General features: G+C 36.1%; 1 protein-coding gene across 3 annotated transcripts in view; it reads right to left on the bottom strand.

The window, feature by feature from the left end:
* Positions 1–6184: 6184 nt before the first annotated feature.
* Positions 6185–17339, bottom strand: part of LOC101899099 (cytosolic endo-beta-N-acetylglucosaminidase) — a 55521-nt gene continuing 44366 nt past the window's right edge. For all 3 annotated transcript variants that reach the window (XM_059121435.1, XM_059121436.1, XM_059121437.1), the window contains one exon: positions 6185–8727. In XM_059121435.1, coding sequence (XP_058977418.1) covers positions 7497–8727 — 1231 coding nt within the window. In that variant the 3' untranslated portion in view covers positions 6185–7496. The remainder of the gene's footprint in view (positions 8728–17339) is intronic.

Genomic DNA, 17339 nt, shown 5'->3' with positions numbered 1-17339 from the left:
AATTTGTTAAAACAAAAGGATAAATTGTTTAAACACACACACACACATACATAGGCAAAGTTCAATAAATTATTAATTATTATTGAGCTAATTAATAATTTATTGAACTTTGCCTATGTATATTGAATAGTTTGTTATTGTGTGGTTTTTATAATGGCATTGTTTAATAAATATTGAAAATTTATTGAAAACCGGTTTCGTTTCTGTATACCCTGCACCATACACAGTATGGAGGGTATATTAAGTTCGTCATTCGGTTTATAACTCATCGAAATAATAATTTTAGACCTATTATGGATCAGCGTAAAATTCTAAGACGATTTAGCCATGTCCGTCCGTCCGTCCGTCGGTTCATCTGTTGTAATCACGCTACAGTCAAAACGAATAAAGATAGGAAGCTTAAATTTTGCCCTGATATTCGGTAATTTGATGAGTTTAGCCAAATTTTCTAATCAAAATGTCTCAAAATCCACAACAGGAGTTCCTTCTGAGTACCTGGAGGATAATTGTTTCTATAGGTCCACCATATCATATAGCCCCCATATAACGGTACTCCCGACGGTATTTAATGATTTTAGCGACATTTTTGACCGGAATTGTTTCAAATTTCATATTAACAAGTAAAACCAGTAAAGAAAGTCTTAAAGTCGGGCGGGGCCGACTTTATGATACCCTACACCACTTTGCTAATTTAGTAGAGCTCCACACAACAATTAAATCTATTAAATTAATGTATTGCCCATTTGGTGCACAATTAATTTGAAATCGGATAAATATATATATGGGAGCTATATCCAAATATGAACCGATCTCGATAAAATTTGGCAAATGTATTTCTGGGCTGTATTTGATATATTTCCCCAAATATTGTTGTTACAGAGTGCATATTACGGCTGCGGAGGACAAAAATTACAAATCGTATGAACAATATATATGGGAGCTATAGCTATAACTGAACCGATTTCGATCAAATTTGGCATACTTATTTTCAGGCCTAATTTGGTTGTATGTGCAAAATTCCATAGTATTCGGGCTAATATTACACGTTTGGTGCACAATAAAAAGCAAATCGGACGAAGATATATATGGGAGCTATATCTAAATTTTGACCGATTATCTCCAATTTCAATAGGGTTCGTCCTTGGGCCAAACAAATGATTTGTGCAAAATTTCATCTGGATCGGGCAATAAATGCGACCTGTACTTTGTTTACAAAAATACATGGACAGACGGACGGACGGACATGCATAAATCGACTCAGAATGTGATTCTATGCAGATCATCAACGGGAACTATGGGTCTATCTCGTTTCCTTTTGCCTGTTACAAACAAATGCACAAAGACATAATACCCTGGCCACCTTGTGGTGTAGGGTATAAAAAGTATCGGTCGGTTTTGCCGACAGATGTATACCCTCGGCCAATGTTCGATTATTTTAAAATATTTTGACTTCTGTTATGATTATTCAAATGTTTAATCCCTTATGCAGTTGGCTCCGAAGCAATTGGCCAATTTTGGAAATTTCGTATCGGACTTAAATAAATATGATTTACCAAGTCTTGAATAGAATCGAATGTCAATTTCGCGTTTTATGAGCTTCATAGATACTCAAAATTTTGAGCTTTTGTGGGAGAGGTACCAGAAGGAGTGGACCGATAGTGGAAATAATGGGATGTGTGAAATATAAGGAGAACCTGATGCTTATTTCGGATTTTTTTAACGCTTTGGTTATTCAAAACTTTGACCCTTAGTGGAGGAGATAGCAGAAGGAATGGTCCGATCTCTACCTTTTTTAGCAGATCCTGTGTTGATAGAAATATTCAGATATGCCAAGTCTAAATGAAATGCAATGTCAATTTCGCGTTTTATGAGCTTAATGGATATTCAAAATTTCGACCTTTTGTGGGGGAGTTACCAGAAGGAGTGCACCGATATATTCCATCTTAACACCAGATCTTGGGTTTATGAGAATATTTGGATGTGTGAACTTTTAAGACAATCGGATTCTTACATCAAATTTTATAAGAGTTATAATTATTCATGTGGTGGAGGTACTTGATGAAGTGGACCGATATTATCCATTTTTGCACCTGACATAGAACTGAAGCAAATATTAGGATTTGCAAAGTAGGAGAAAACCCGGATTATCGTTTCTCTTTCTGTGCAGGAAAAAATATTTATTGTTTTTTTTTTTGAAAATTTGGACCTTGTGTGGGGGAGGTACCAGAAGTAGTGGACCGATATATTCCATCTTAACACCAGACCTTGGGTTAAAATAAATATTGGGATGTGTGAAATTTCAAGACAATCGGACTCTTACATCACATTTTATGAGAATTGTAATTATTCAAAATTTTGACCATTTGTGGGGGAGGTACTTGATGGAGGGGAACGATATTGTCATTTTCACACCTGACCTAGCACTGACGCAAATATTAGGATTTGCAAAGTTGGAGCAAAATCGGATTATAGTTTCTCTTTCTGTGCAAAAAATATATTTTTTGAAAATTTCAACCTTTTGCGGGGGAGGCACCAGAAGGAGTGGGCCGATATTGCCCACCTTCGAACTCGATCTAAGTTTGACAAAAATATTACGATGTACGAAGTTTGGATCAAATTGGATACTTCGAGAGTTATCGTGCGCACCAGACAGACGGACGGCGGACATCGCTAGATCGACTCCGAATGTTCTGAAACGGATTTGGTCCAAAGAGACCTAGGGTCTAAACCCGTTATTTCGACTAGGCACGTTTTGGCCATATCAAATGATATATACCCTTTGTAGCCATATGGCTGAGGGTATAAAAATTTGAAGCTCATAATGAGTACTACAACCTATGACGGTAAATTATCTACACAGGTCCACGTTTTCGTATAGCCCACATATAACGGTTTTCATTTAAGTAGTATTTTTCGACGGGTTTTTTGATATTTTTCAAGATCCTTCAATTCGGTGGAGGTTTTTAAAAGTTCGGCCCGGCGTAACTTAGCTGTTTGTTTGATTGTTATATTCTACACCACGCTGTGGGCAGTGCATTATGTCTTTGTGCATTTGTTTGTAACGCGGAGAAGAAACCGTGATAGACCCATAGTTACTTTTGATCTTCATAGAATCACTTTCTGTATTTTTGTAAACCTAGTGCAGCTCGCATTTTTTTGCCCGATTGAGATGATGTTTTACATAAATCATTTTTTTTTTGGCCCAAAGACGGGCCCTTGTGAAATTTGAGATAATCGGTCAAAATTTAGATATAGCTCCCATATCCCTGATTTGCCTTTTATTGTGCACCAAATTTGTAATATTAGGCCAAATCGTACTCAATCTGGCACGTACGAACAAATCAATTTTTTGTTAATACCGGTACCGGATACCGGTTCAGATATAGCTATAGCTCAAATACATATTTTACATCCAATTTGTTGTTTTTCCCTCTCTCTATAACAACGATATTCGGGAAAATGAGACAACATTTTAGGGACTTATTTCTGAGCTGTATCTGGTACCAAATATCATTGTTGTCGAATGCATATTACGAATGTGAGGGACTTAAACACCAAATCGGATGAAACATATATATGCGAGCTATATCTATATCTAAGCCGATTATCACAAAATTTGATATAATTGCTTCTAGACTGAATTCGGTCGGATGTGCCGAAATTCAAGTCATATTGACCCTTTGGTGCACATTTAAGCCGAAATCGGTTGAAAATATATATAGGAACTATATCCAAATCGGAACCGATGTTGATGGAATTTGGCAGAGGTATTTCTAGGCTGTATATGATATCTGATACCAAATATCATTCTTGTGGAGTGTATATTACGCATGTGAGAGATTTTAACACTAAATCGGATAAAACATATATATGAGAAATTATACATGGGCAGACGGACTAACATGCAAAAATCGACTCAGAAAGTGATTCTATGAAGATCCTCAAAAGTAACTATGGTCTATTTCGCTTCCTTCTCCACGTTACAAACAAATGCACAAAGACATAATACCCATACCACTATGTGGTGTAGGTTATACAAAGTTATTGGCTATTATTTTCACTTTGGACTTTTCACTGCAGATAGTTTAAAATAAAAACATTGTTTGAAGTACAAATATTTTTACATCGGAAAAAAATACTAAAAAAAAAGATATTTCCTAGTAGCCTCAACTCACTTTTTCAATTAAAAAATTTCATTAATTTTCTTTTACTGGATTTGGCACTCAGTTAAAACTCTTCAAATTGATGTACATATTTTTCTCATAAGAAAAAAATTATCATTTAATTTACAATATTATGCAAATTTAATCAGCAGCTCTTTTTATGCAAATCTTCCATTATTTTTCTGTACACGCTTTGCCTGAAATGATTTAATTTCTATTCAATATTGAGGTTGAGTGATTCAATCACCTGCAACCCAGAGGCAATGTATGTACGTTTTGTTTTCTTTTAGGCGTCACAATAAATTAAACTACATACGTACGAGTACATATATACACACATACATAAACATGTTATTGGTGTTGTAACAACCCCATTGTGGTTACAGATAAGCGTCCGTAGCTCATTGTGTCGAGAACTTAATCATACAGATACAAAATCGAAAAATATACATTTTTTTTAATTTTAAAATAAGCTTTATTTATGACATTTTTTGTAAAAAAGATAACTATAATTAATATATATAATAGGTACAATTATAAATTTGTATATAAATTTGAAATACCTATAAAATACTTGTTTTTGTTTTTCATGTAATTTGGCTAATGGCGAATAGCATTGTCGAATGGGCAACAACACATGTTTTTTTAGATATAGATTTTCTTTTTTTTTTAAGATTAATTATAAGATCTAATATAAAAGCGATTGTTCTTAAATTGTTTTTGTTTTCGTTTTCGTTTTTTTAAGCAAAGAGGAAGGAAATATATGTGTAGAAGTGCAGTGAAAGGGAATTTGGTAGGTGTAGGTGCAGGTCAAATGCAATAGATAGTATTTTGAAATATTTAATGCGGAAATTTTGTGCAGGCCAATAAACATAAGTAAATGTTGTTCTCGCTTAAGTCATCGAATGTCTTATATTGTGAAAGAATATAGAAATTGAGTGACCTAGTTCAGATTCGGGTTTTGGAATTCTTTTGTTCTTTAATTTTCTCTGACTTAAGTCTCTTATGTGTTCCGGCCTTTAAAGCTATTTTATATTAAACAAATTTTGTTGATTAATTTAAAGCTTACATTTAGGCAGTAGTTTGAGCAAACAACAACAACATACGAATTATAACAAATTTTCAATTACATACAAGATAGGTTTTACATATTTTTAATTCAAAATTGATATGTGTAGTGATCTAGTCCAGAGAATGTGATCAAATGTGCGGCATAATCAAAGTTCAGAGCTAGTACTGAACAATTTGTTTTTAGATATGGAAAAGGCATCGGGTTTCGAACAAATAAAAAGGACAACTTCAAAGCTAGTGGGCCAGGTTTGTCCCATTAAATTTGAGGGTTTTTTGGAGTTTATATTAAGCATATGAGGGCCTTTAACACCAAATCGGATGAAACATATATTTGGGAGCTATAGCTATATCTTAACTGATTTTCATCAAATTTGAAGTACTTGTTTCTAGGACGAATTCGGTCGGATATGCCAAAATTCAGGTCATTTGGACAGATATTGACCATTTGGTGCACCAAAACCCTGAAATCGGATAAAGATATATAAGGGAGCTATATCCAAATCTAAACCGATCCAGACAAAATTTTAAACACTTATTTCTGAGCTGTATATGATATCTGGTACTAAATATTATTGTTGTGGGTGGTATATTACGCATGTGAGGCACTTAAAATCCCAAATCGGATGAAACATATGTCTGAGAGCTATAGCTATGTCTGAACCGATTTTCACCAAATTTGAAGTACTTGTTTCTAGGACGAATTCGGTCTGACGTGCCAAAATTCAGTCCATTGACCATTTGGTGCACAAAAACCCTGAAATCGGATAACGATATATATAAATGGGGGCTATATTCAAATCCAAACCGATCTTGACAAGATGTTAAACACTTATTTCTGAGCTATATGTAATATCTGGTACCAAAGATTATTGTTGTGGATAGCATATTAAGCATGTGAGGGACTTTAACGCCAAATCAGATGAAACATATATATGGGAGCTATAGCTATATCTGAACTGATTTTCACAAAAATTTAAAGTACTTGTTTCTAAGACGAATTCAGGTGGAATTGCCAAGATTTAGTTCATTTGGGTTGATATTAGCAATTTGGCGCACAAAAACCCTGAAACCGGATAACGATATATACATGGGAGAAATATGCAAATCTGAACCGATCTAGACAAAATTTTAAACACTTATTTCTGAGCTGTATCTGATATCTGGTACCAAAGATCATTGTTGTGGGGGTGTATATTACGCATGTGAGGGACTTAAAATCCCAAATTGGATGAAACATATGTATGGGAGCTATAGCTAAATCTGAACCGATTTTCACCAAATTTGTAGTACTTGTTTTTAGGACGAATTTAGTTGGAATTGCCACAATTCAGATCAATTGGGCTGATACTAGCAATTTGGTGCACAATAAACCTGATATCGGATAAAGATATATATGGGAGCTATATCCAAATCTGATCCAATCTCGATAAAATTTGACAGAGGGTTTTCTGGGCTGCATCTGATATCTGGTACCAAATGTCATTCCTGTGGAGTGCATATTACGAATGTGAGGGACTTAAAACTAGAACATCGGATGAAACATATATAGGTGAGCTATAGTTATACCTGATGCCATTTTCACCAAATTTGATGTACTCACTTCTAGACTGAATTCCACCTGATGTGTCAAAATTCAGGTAATTTGGACTGATATTGGCTATTTGGTGCAAAATTAACCCGAAATGGGATGAATATATATATATATGGGAGCTATATCTAGATTTGAAGCGATCCTCACCAATTTCAAACAAATGTTGTTTGCGAAATTTCATTTCAATAGGATAATAAATGCGACCTGCATTTTTTACAAAAATACAGGGACGGACTGACATGCATAAATCCACTCAGAAACTGATTCTATGAAGATCCTCAAAAGTAACTATGGGTCTATCTCGCTTCCTTCTCCACATTACAAACAAATGCACTACGACATAATACCATTACGTTGTAGGGTATAAAGGAAACTTCCATGGAATTTGAATAAGATCTTGAAAATTTCAATTGTTTCGAATTCTGTAAAAAAACTTCAACAAATTGGACTAAATCACCACACATCGAAAATTTTGTTAACTCATGAACTTCTTGTACTACTCCAGACTAAAAATTCCCTGCCTCCATTTCCTTCTCCCCTCTCCTTCTTATAGCTATCGATAAAAGCTTTTTTGTGTTTAATTTGTTTTTTCTTGTTTCATTTCCGATTTATGACTAAATATCTTCTTCATCATCATCGTCATCCGTTATAATGGTCCGCACTTCCTCTTGTCAGTTAAGTAAATCTCCTCCATAGACCTGTATTAAGGCAATATTACTATCAACGGGGAAATCATGATGATTAACATTGAATTCATTCAGGTAGACTGCACCCAAGTAGGCGGTGTCGCGAGCCTCAGGCGTTTTACGATACAGCACACCAATATCTTTGACCTGTATGCCACCATCAAACTCCACAACATAATAGCGAACACGCCAACCATTCGCCTGGAAATCCGGGAAGGCCATATCCTTTGGTATCTGTGGACATTCCAATGGACCACTCAATAGCTCATTGTATTTGGGTTTAAACGGTGACACATAACAGCGTCCTCGCTGTAAACTCACTGTATCGTAGTAATCTCCCAGAAACAAATAACAATCACGGGCATTATTGCTGGTACAAAAACGCAGAATACAATCGAATTCACCATCCTGGGGGCTGAGTTTGTAGGCATAGGCAAACACCAAACCACCGCCGGGAAGTTTAAAATCGGTGGCAAACAAACGAAAACTGCTGTCACACTGGCTAATGCGAAGACAGGAGCCGCCGTTGAAGGCATCATCATAGTGTCGTGTCGCCAAGTCGTGCAATGGCACTGATGGTTGCAACGATTGCCGCGATAAATTGAAAAATCCCTCCGATTCGCCGGCGGCCGCCTCACTGCCATCTTCCACGGCCGCTTTGGGCAGGCCACTTACATAGGTTCGCTTGCCCGAACCCATACAAAAGTCCGTATAGAATGCCAACGTATTGTAGGGATGTGTTGCCAAATGATCCCATAACAGCCACCAGAATTTCTCATTTCTCAGTAGAAACGTCTCGTTTACAGCATCATCGCCCGTCTCCTGTTTTATATTATAGCCGAACTGTTGCAACGTTTCATATGTCCAGGCTGGGGCAAAGATGCCAACGGAAAAGCGATTTTTGGCAATGCGTGCCAAGGTTCGTTTACTTTGAAATTTCGCAATTTGATTTCGGCCAAATACATCAATGCCAAAGAAAACACTTTGGCTGTGAGCCCGTTCCTGTTCGCACAGTGAGCGTGTCTGTTCAAGGCTCTTGTCGTCCCAGCTGTAATTTATGAGCGTGGCATGGGTTGACCTAAAGAAACGCACATTCTTGGCATTGAGCTCATTTTGCCATGACAACTGACCAGTTTCGATGACACTGTCATACCAGAAGACAACACCCGCCTCGACATGCTGTTCGACGGCTTCACGTAGTCGATTTAGAAAGTAACTGAAAGAAAGAGAGAGAGAGAAATATTAATATATCGACATGAATGAAATAAAGCAACGAAAGAAAATAAATAAATTTGACATTGATTTTTTTTTTTGGGAAATGAAGGACAACAATCTTTGTGGAAGAGGGCTGGTCAAGGACATGTTATGGATAATCGTGCTTATACATATGTGTCTAGAGTTTGAACAGAACTAAAAATCTAGACATAAACGTTAAATGGTTATAATCCTAGTATTCATAGCACCGCCCTGGCCTTTATGCCACGTTGAAAGACTTAAAATTTAGATTTTTATACCCTCAGTCATACGGATGGAGGGGGCCAATATGTGCCTCATTGAAATAACGAGTTTAGACCCTAGGTCTCTTTGAACCAAATTCGTTTTAGGACATTTGTCTGTTTGGCTGGCTGGTGCGCACTATAACTCTCGAAGAAAGTATCCGATTAAGTCCAAACTTGATACATCGTAACATTATTATCAAACTTAGATCGAGTTCGGAGATGAGCAATATCGGTCCACTCCCTCCTTCTGGTAGCTCCTCCACAAAATTTCAACAATTCCAAAGAAAATAATTTACTGGACAGAAAGAGAAAGGATAGTCCGATTTTGCTCTAACTTTGCAAATCCTAATACTTGCATCAGTGCTAGGTCAGATGCGAAAATGGACAATATTGGCCCATTCCATCAAGTACCTCCCCCCACAAAGGCACGCAATTTTAAATAATTTTAATTCCTCTAAAATGTGATTTAAGATTCCGATTGTCTTCAAATTACACACATCACAAAAATTCTATTAATCCTAGACCTGGTGTGGAGATGCAATATATCAGTCCACTTTTTCTGGTATCTCCCCCACAAAGGGTCAAAATTTTGAATAACAAAAACAATTATAATATCCGAAAAAAGGCATCCGCTTCTCTTCATATTTCACACATCCCCTTGTTTCTACTGACACAAGATCTGTTGTGAAGATGGAATATATCGGTCCACAACCTTCTGGTATCTCCCCAATAAAGGGCCAATATTTTGAATATTCATGAAGCTCATAAAACCAAATTAACATCGGATTCCATTCAGACTTGTCATATCTCAATATTTTCATCAGCACAAGATCTGTTATGAAGATGGGATACATCGGCCCACTCCTTCTGATACCTCCCCCACAAAGGGTCAAGGTTTTGACTGACCAAAACGTTTTTAAAATCTGAAAAAAGCATCCAATTCTCTTTATATTTCACATATCCCATTATTTCTACTAACACAAGATCTGCTGTAAAAATCGGTCGACTCCTTCTGCTGTCTCCCCCACAAAGGGTCAACTTTTTGAATATCAATGAAGCTCATGAAACACGAAATTAACATCCAATTCCATTCAGACTTGGCACATCTCAATATTTCCATCAACACAAGATCTGTTATAAAGATGGAAGAGATCGGACCATTCCTTCTAGAACCTCCCCCACAAAGGGTCAAAGTTTTGAATAACCAAAACGTTTTTAAATCCGAAATAAGCATCCGGTTCTCTTCAGTTTTCACACGTGCCATTATTTCTATTAACACAAGGCCTGTTGTGAAGATGGAATATATCGGTCCACTCCTTCTGGTACTTCCTCCACAAAGGGTTCAAAATTTTGAAAAACAAAACGCTCATTAAACGCAAAGCAAACATCGAACTCTCTTCAAATTTCACTCGTCCAAACATTTTCGCTAACCCAAAATCTGTTGTGAAGATGATAGATATCTGCCAACCCCTTCTGGTACCTCACCCTTGCTATATCTAAATATTTCTCTTAACCAGAAATGTGATATGAATACGTCATTTATCGAAAATTACGATATCGTATAAAATTGAATATAAATGTTCGATTTCCTATACCAATATTTTTATCTGTATTAGAGAAGTGGAATATTTCGGTCCGTTATATCTGGTACCCCACTCATATTTGCGCATTTTTCAAAAATTTGCACATATCTCATATAAAGTATAGCAAATAGACGATATGGTCCAAATATGGCACCTTGTAATATTTATATCAGACTTAGGTCAGATACGAATTGGGCTGCTTCGGAACCTCCCCCATAAAGGGTCAACAGTTTGAATAATCATAACTCAAGGCTGGGGGTATACATCTGTCGGCAAAACCGACTGATACTATTTAACTTCTTTTGACTTAATTTTAAAAATTTTGTTATGAACTTCCAAAAACGATTCGACTGAATATAAGAAAGGTAGGTATTAAGCAGGACCGAAGATATCATCGTACCTTGAGCACCTCTCCATTTTAATCAGCAGATCTTCGATTTTTTATTCTAAATTATACCTCTCATATAAGGAGGAAAAACACAACGTTTCGGACATCGCCGGAGGATTAAGTGTTCGGTATCATCATGAAGAATGGCGTAATTTATTGTATTGCGTGGAAAATGGTGAGGAAAGCAATTGATATACGGGTTTACATTTGGAAACCATGTTGATGATCGGCTACTGGGAAACTCTATCAATCTAATATATCATTGCTATTGAAATTTTAATACCTCGCTCCCTTCAGGCACCGAAAACTATCAGTGTGGCTAACGACATGTTGAGCTGTTCTATCCAATACTCTCCCCTGACTAATCCCTTTGCTTAAACCATATCACCCTCCACCACCATATCTTCCACTAAGACAGCTCTTTATTTTTCATGTCAATCTTGTTGGACTATTCGCAAATTAATTTATCTAATTTCGAAAACAAGTATATTGTAACTTCATTTTGGCCGACTGATTGTCTGCCAACAATTTTTTTCTCTGTCCTCTTTGTTTCCTTGTAAACAAATTTAATTGTCATTTGGGTTTTTTCTTTTGGCTTCAGTTAAATGGAAATGCTTTTAGGGATGCTTTGTTTGTTTGTCTATTTGTTTGAGCACACCAAGTAAAAAAATAAATATACCTAATTCAATAAAAACACATTTTGTTTGCAATGAAATACTATGTAAACGGGTAAAATCGACAATGTCCATTAATGTTGACAATAAGATATATTGAAAACGGTAAGGATTGGAAAATTTAAAGTCTGTCGAAAAAAAAACAATGAGAAAGTATGCAGAACACAATTACAAATCAAGGCAAATTACGCCCTTGGTTGAGTCCAGTGTCAACATATAATTTCAAATTTTGACGTCCGTTTGGCCCAAGGACGAACTCTATTGAAATTGGCGAGATTCGGTTCACGTTTATATATAGCTCAGATTTCCGGTTAATTTTGCACCAAATGGCCAATATCAATCGAAATAACCTGAATTTCGCCACATCCGACCGAATTCAGCCTAGAAGCAAGTACATTATATTTTAGAAAATCGCTTCAGATATAGCTATAGCTCTCGTATACAGGGTGAGACGAAAAAACTGCAACCAACTTCAAACTGCTGTCATTTCTAAGCCACTCGCACGACAGCTGTTATAATTATTCCAGTGACAGCTCAGTATATTGTTTACAAGCGTACAAGAGCATTTTGGTGAGAATTTTCCAGAAAAAAAGTTATTCGTGATGGAATTCAAGCGTGATAGTGTGATTTCTTTATATTTCGCTGGAAAACCACAAGTAGCTATCGTAGGAGCACTCCAGCATTTAAATGTGAACAAATCTTTCGTGATACTGGTAGCGTAGCCCGACGTCAAGGAAGTGAACAGTAACATCAGAAGAAATGGTTCGAAAATAAAGAAGCGACTTGATCGAAACCCGTGTCGCAGTGGCCAAAAAATTGCTCGTGAGCTGAACATATCGCAATATTCCATTCGGAAAATATTGAAAAATGAGCTCGGGGCAAAGCCATTGAAATTCCAAAAAGTGCAAAAACTTACACCGCAACAGAAAGAAAATAGACTCAAAAGATCTAAAGAGTTGCCTCGCTTGGAAGAAAGTGGTGAAGTGCCGAATTGTTTTTTTCCGATGAGAAAACATCCGTTGTCCAGCAGTTTGTAAACAAACAAAATGATCGTGTTTACTTGCCAAAGAGGTCAGCTGAAAATGTGCACCTTCGATTGGCCACCAGAACTCAAGCGCCGGCCATGGTGATGGTGTGGGCCGCCATAACAGCCGATGTTCGCTCTCCTCTCGTATTAATAGACCGTGGCATCAGTATAAATGCCGAATATTATCGCGAAAATATTCTGGAGGGTGTTTTAAAGCCTTGGGCACTCAAACATTTTGGCCGCAGACCTTGGACATTCCAACAGGACTCAGCACGCGCCACTCAAGAATGCTTTCAAAATGAGGTTCCTCGCTTCATTTCCAGCGCACAATGGCCTCCAAAATCTTCGGATACCAATCCGTTGGACTATTGTGTCTGGAGTATTTTGGAAAGCAAGGTTGGCACTAAAAAATACGAAAGTGCCGATCACCTCAAGCAAGCGCTTCGCCGGGAATGGGACAAAATACCGCAGAGCAACATTCGGGCAGCGTGTGACGGTTTCCTTGGCCGTTTGAAGACCATAATTCGTGCCGAAGGTGAGCAATTCAAACAAATCTAAACTTATTCTAAAATTTAATGCTATTTACGAAATATTTTGCTTTCCTTCAAAAAAATTGAAAAAATGTAAAAATTATGGCGTTTGACTTTGTTTTTTTTATCTCACCCTGTCTGTTGATAGGTTATAGATGTGGTCTCCAAATTTAGAATGTGTAACGGAAATCGGTACAAAAATAAATTTGCCAAATTTTTATTGAAATCGATTCAGATTTGAATATAGCGCTCCCATATATGTATATTTTCGGCCGAACTCACATATTTTAGGCACCATGCACTGTATGTTGGAAGCGAGTGACGGAATTTGATCAGAAAATAAATTTGCCAAATTTAATTGAAATCGGTTCAGATTTGCATATAGCTCACATATATATTTTCAGCCGATCTCATATATTTGATGCAACAAACACTGTATTCTTGTCCGATTCCAATGAAATGAGGAATGAGTGACGGAATTTGGCAAAAGGATAAATTTACATTTCTTTATAGAAATCGGTTAGGGTTTGAATATAGCTTCCATATATACGCTAATGAAATTTGGAAACTGTAACTAAATTTGGTACCAAAGTAAATTTGAAAATTATATTGAAATCATTACAGATTTGGATATAGCTCCCATACATATTTCCGACCGATTTCAATGAAACTTGGAATGTATGGCGGAACTTTGACTAAAAATAAATTTTGTCAAATTATAATGAAATCGGTCCTGATTTTCTCATGGTCAGCTGAACCTGGTCGATTTCTTTGCTTACGCGCCTGAAGAAAAAACAAATAAAAAAGCAAGTATAAAATCAGCTAAGTTAAGGCCGGACCCTAATACCCTAAACCATTTTGAAAGAGAGAAAATCCGTAGAAAAACCAGTAAAGAAAGTCTTAAAGTCTGGCGGGGCCGACTTTATGATACCCTACACCATTTTGCTAATTAAGTAGAGCTCCACATAACAATTAAAAGTTTTTATGGGAGAATTCAATCATACACGTTATGATTATAATTAAAATTTAAAGTTCAAAGGACTAAATATGCCGAAGCATTTGTATCTTTTAAATTCGGAATTGTATTGCCCATTTGGTGCACAATTTATTTGAAATCGGATAAAGATATATATGGGAGCTATATCCAAATCTGAACCGATCTCGATAAAATTTGGCAAAGATATTTCTGAGCTGTATTTGATATATTTCCCTGAATATCGTTGTTACGGAGTGCATAATACGGTTGTGGGTAACAAATATAACAAATCGGATGAATAATATATATGGAAGCTATAGCTATATCTGAACCGATCTTCACCAAATTTGACACACTAGCTTCTAGGCTCAATTCGGTTGCAAGTGCCAAATTCCATCACATTTGGACAAATATTAGACGTTTGGTGCACAATAAAAGGTAAATCGGACGAAGTTATATATGGGAGCTATATCCAAATCTGAACCGATCTCGATAAAATTTAGCAAATGTATTTCTGAGCTGCATTTGATATATTTCCCCAAATATTGTTGTGACAGAGTGCATATTACGGTGGCGGTGGACAAAAATAACAAATCGGATGAACAATATATATGGGAGCTATAGCTATATCTGAACCGATTTCGATCAAATTCGGCATACATATTTTCAGGCCTAATTTGGGTTTATATGCAAAATTCCATACAATTCGGGCTTATATTACACGTTTGGTGCACAATAAAAAGCAAATCGGACGAAGATATATATGGGAGCTTTATCTAAATTTTGACCGATTATCTCCAATTCCAATAGGGTTCGTCCTTGGGCCAAACAAAAGATCTTTGCAAAATTTCATCTGGATCGGGCAATAAATGCGACCTGTACTTTGTTTACAAAAATACATGGACAGACGGACTCAGAATGTGATTCTATGCAGATCATCAAAAGGAACTATGGGTCTATCTCGTTTCATTTTGCCTGCCCGAATAGTATGGAATTTTACACATACAATCAAATTAGGCCTGCAAATATGATCAAAATGATCAAAATCGGTTCAGATAAAGCTATAGCTCCAATATATTGTTCATCCGATTTGTTATTTTTGTCTTCCGCAGCCGTAATATGCACTCTGTAACAACAATATTTAGGGAAAAATATCAAATACAGCTCAGAAATAAATTTGATAAATTTTATCGAGATCAGTTCAGATTTGGATATAGCTCCCATATATAATTTCGTCCGATTTACTTTTTATTGTGCACCAAACGTCTAATATTTGCCCAAATGGGATGAAATTTGACAGTTATGACCGAATTGAGTCTAGAAGCTAGTATGTCAAATTTGGTGAAGATCGGTTCAGATATAGCTATACCTCCCATATATACTGTTCATCCTATTTGTTATATTTGTTACCTACAGCCGTAATATGCACTCCGTAACAACGATATTCAGGGAAATATATCAAATACAGTTCAGAAATATCTTTGTCAAACTTTATTGAGACCGGTTCCGATTTGGATATAGCTCCCATATATATCTTTATCCGATTTCAAATTAATTGTGCACCAAATGGGCAATACAATTCCGAATTTAAAAGATACAAATGCTTCGGCATATTTAGTCCGGAACTCTACTAAATTAGCAAAGTGGTGTAGGGTATCATAAAGCCGGCCCCGCCCGACTTTAAGACTTTCTTTACTGGTTTTTTTACATTATTGTAAAATACTTTTAGACACATAACCCTGGATTCAGGGTATACACCACACTGTGGTACAGGGTGTATTATAGTTTGTGTATTTGTTTTGTAACAGGTGAAAGAGGACAAGATAGACCCATAGTTCCTTTTTATAATCTACATAGTTTTTATCGTTTTTAGCCTATATAAAAAGTGCCATTGATACTTGGTTTTTGTTTGGTTTAATTAGGAGGTATTTTATTTATTTCCTTTGCAAATATTTAATTGCTATGTTTTTTTATATTTAAACAAAAAATCTATTTGTTTCAAAACAATGCAATATTCATGCCGTGCAGAATAGAACGGAGATACAGACCAACATTTGTCAATAACAGATTTATTTGCCTTTGATGCAATGCAATGCACATCCATCGCCAGCGCCACCATCGTCGACTTCGTCATAGAATTATTCACCTTGTTTATGCCAACATCCGTTGGTATTTTTGCAATTCCTTCCACAGACTTAATGGATGGGATATAAAGGCAGATGGTGTGGTTTTGAAGCCAATAAAATACTTGGAACGATTATTGTCTAGTGCTCGGTTGGTAAACACAAATATACCCACACAAAAACTCCCTTTGCAAATAGGAATTGCAAATTGCTTCAATAAATAATACTCAAATGGTGATTGCATTGTTTTAAATCAATAAACTAAACTAATTGAGCAAAACAACAAACGAAAGATGCATTTGCATTCTTCGGTGTAAACAATGGAATGGAAAATGTGGAGAGAAAAACAAACACATTTGTTTTGATATTCAGATGAGATAATATAACCACAGAAAATATAGGGCCTCTGTTTTAAATTGAATAATTTCGGCACTGCAAGATAAGATTTTAAGTTTTGCTGACCCATAGTCGAATTTTATGATCAACAAATTTGTAGAATATTTCGACACTTTTTGACTTGTGGATAGGTTGTCTTCTCTCAAAATATATTCGATATTGGTCCACCATTTGAGAATCAATGCCCAGGCGAAAAGACTGTAGCCAGGGACTTGAAATTTTACATAAAGGTCAGTCTTGGTGCAAAAAGTACAAAAAATTGAACACTTTATATTAGACAAACGGAATGAGCAAGAGTTCTGATTTGAATTTGGAATGAGAGTCACTGCTGGAGTGCAGAATAGATAAATAAAGATTTTTTGAAATAAAGATTATTTGAAATCCTAACTTTGGGGTTACGAAAATGGTACTACACATCTAAAATGGTACTATTTGGTACTAAAAACTTGAAATTTTATATGGGAAGCAAGGTTGAAAAAGTAAAAAAGCAGTAAATTCGGCCGGGCCGAACTTTGAATACCCTTCACCATTTGGAAGGCATTTTTTAAAAAATTTAAAAAAAATAAATAAAATTCACTAAAAATTCTGTTAAAATTTTAAATATACCGAATATAGCCGTTATATTGGGGTCT

The sequence above is a fragment of the Musca domestica genome, unplaced genomic scaffold, assembly GCF_030504385.1.
Source record: "Musca domestica strain aabys unplaced genomic scaffold, Musca_domestica.polishedcontigs.V.1.1 194, whole genome shotgun sequence".
Lineage (NCBI taxonomy): Eukaryota > Metazoa > Arthropoda > Insecta > Diptera > Muscidae > Musca > Musca domestica.
This window is presented reverse-complemented; position numbering and strand designations above follow the sequence as displayed.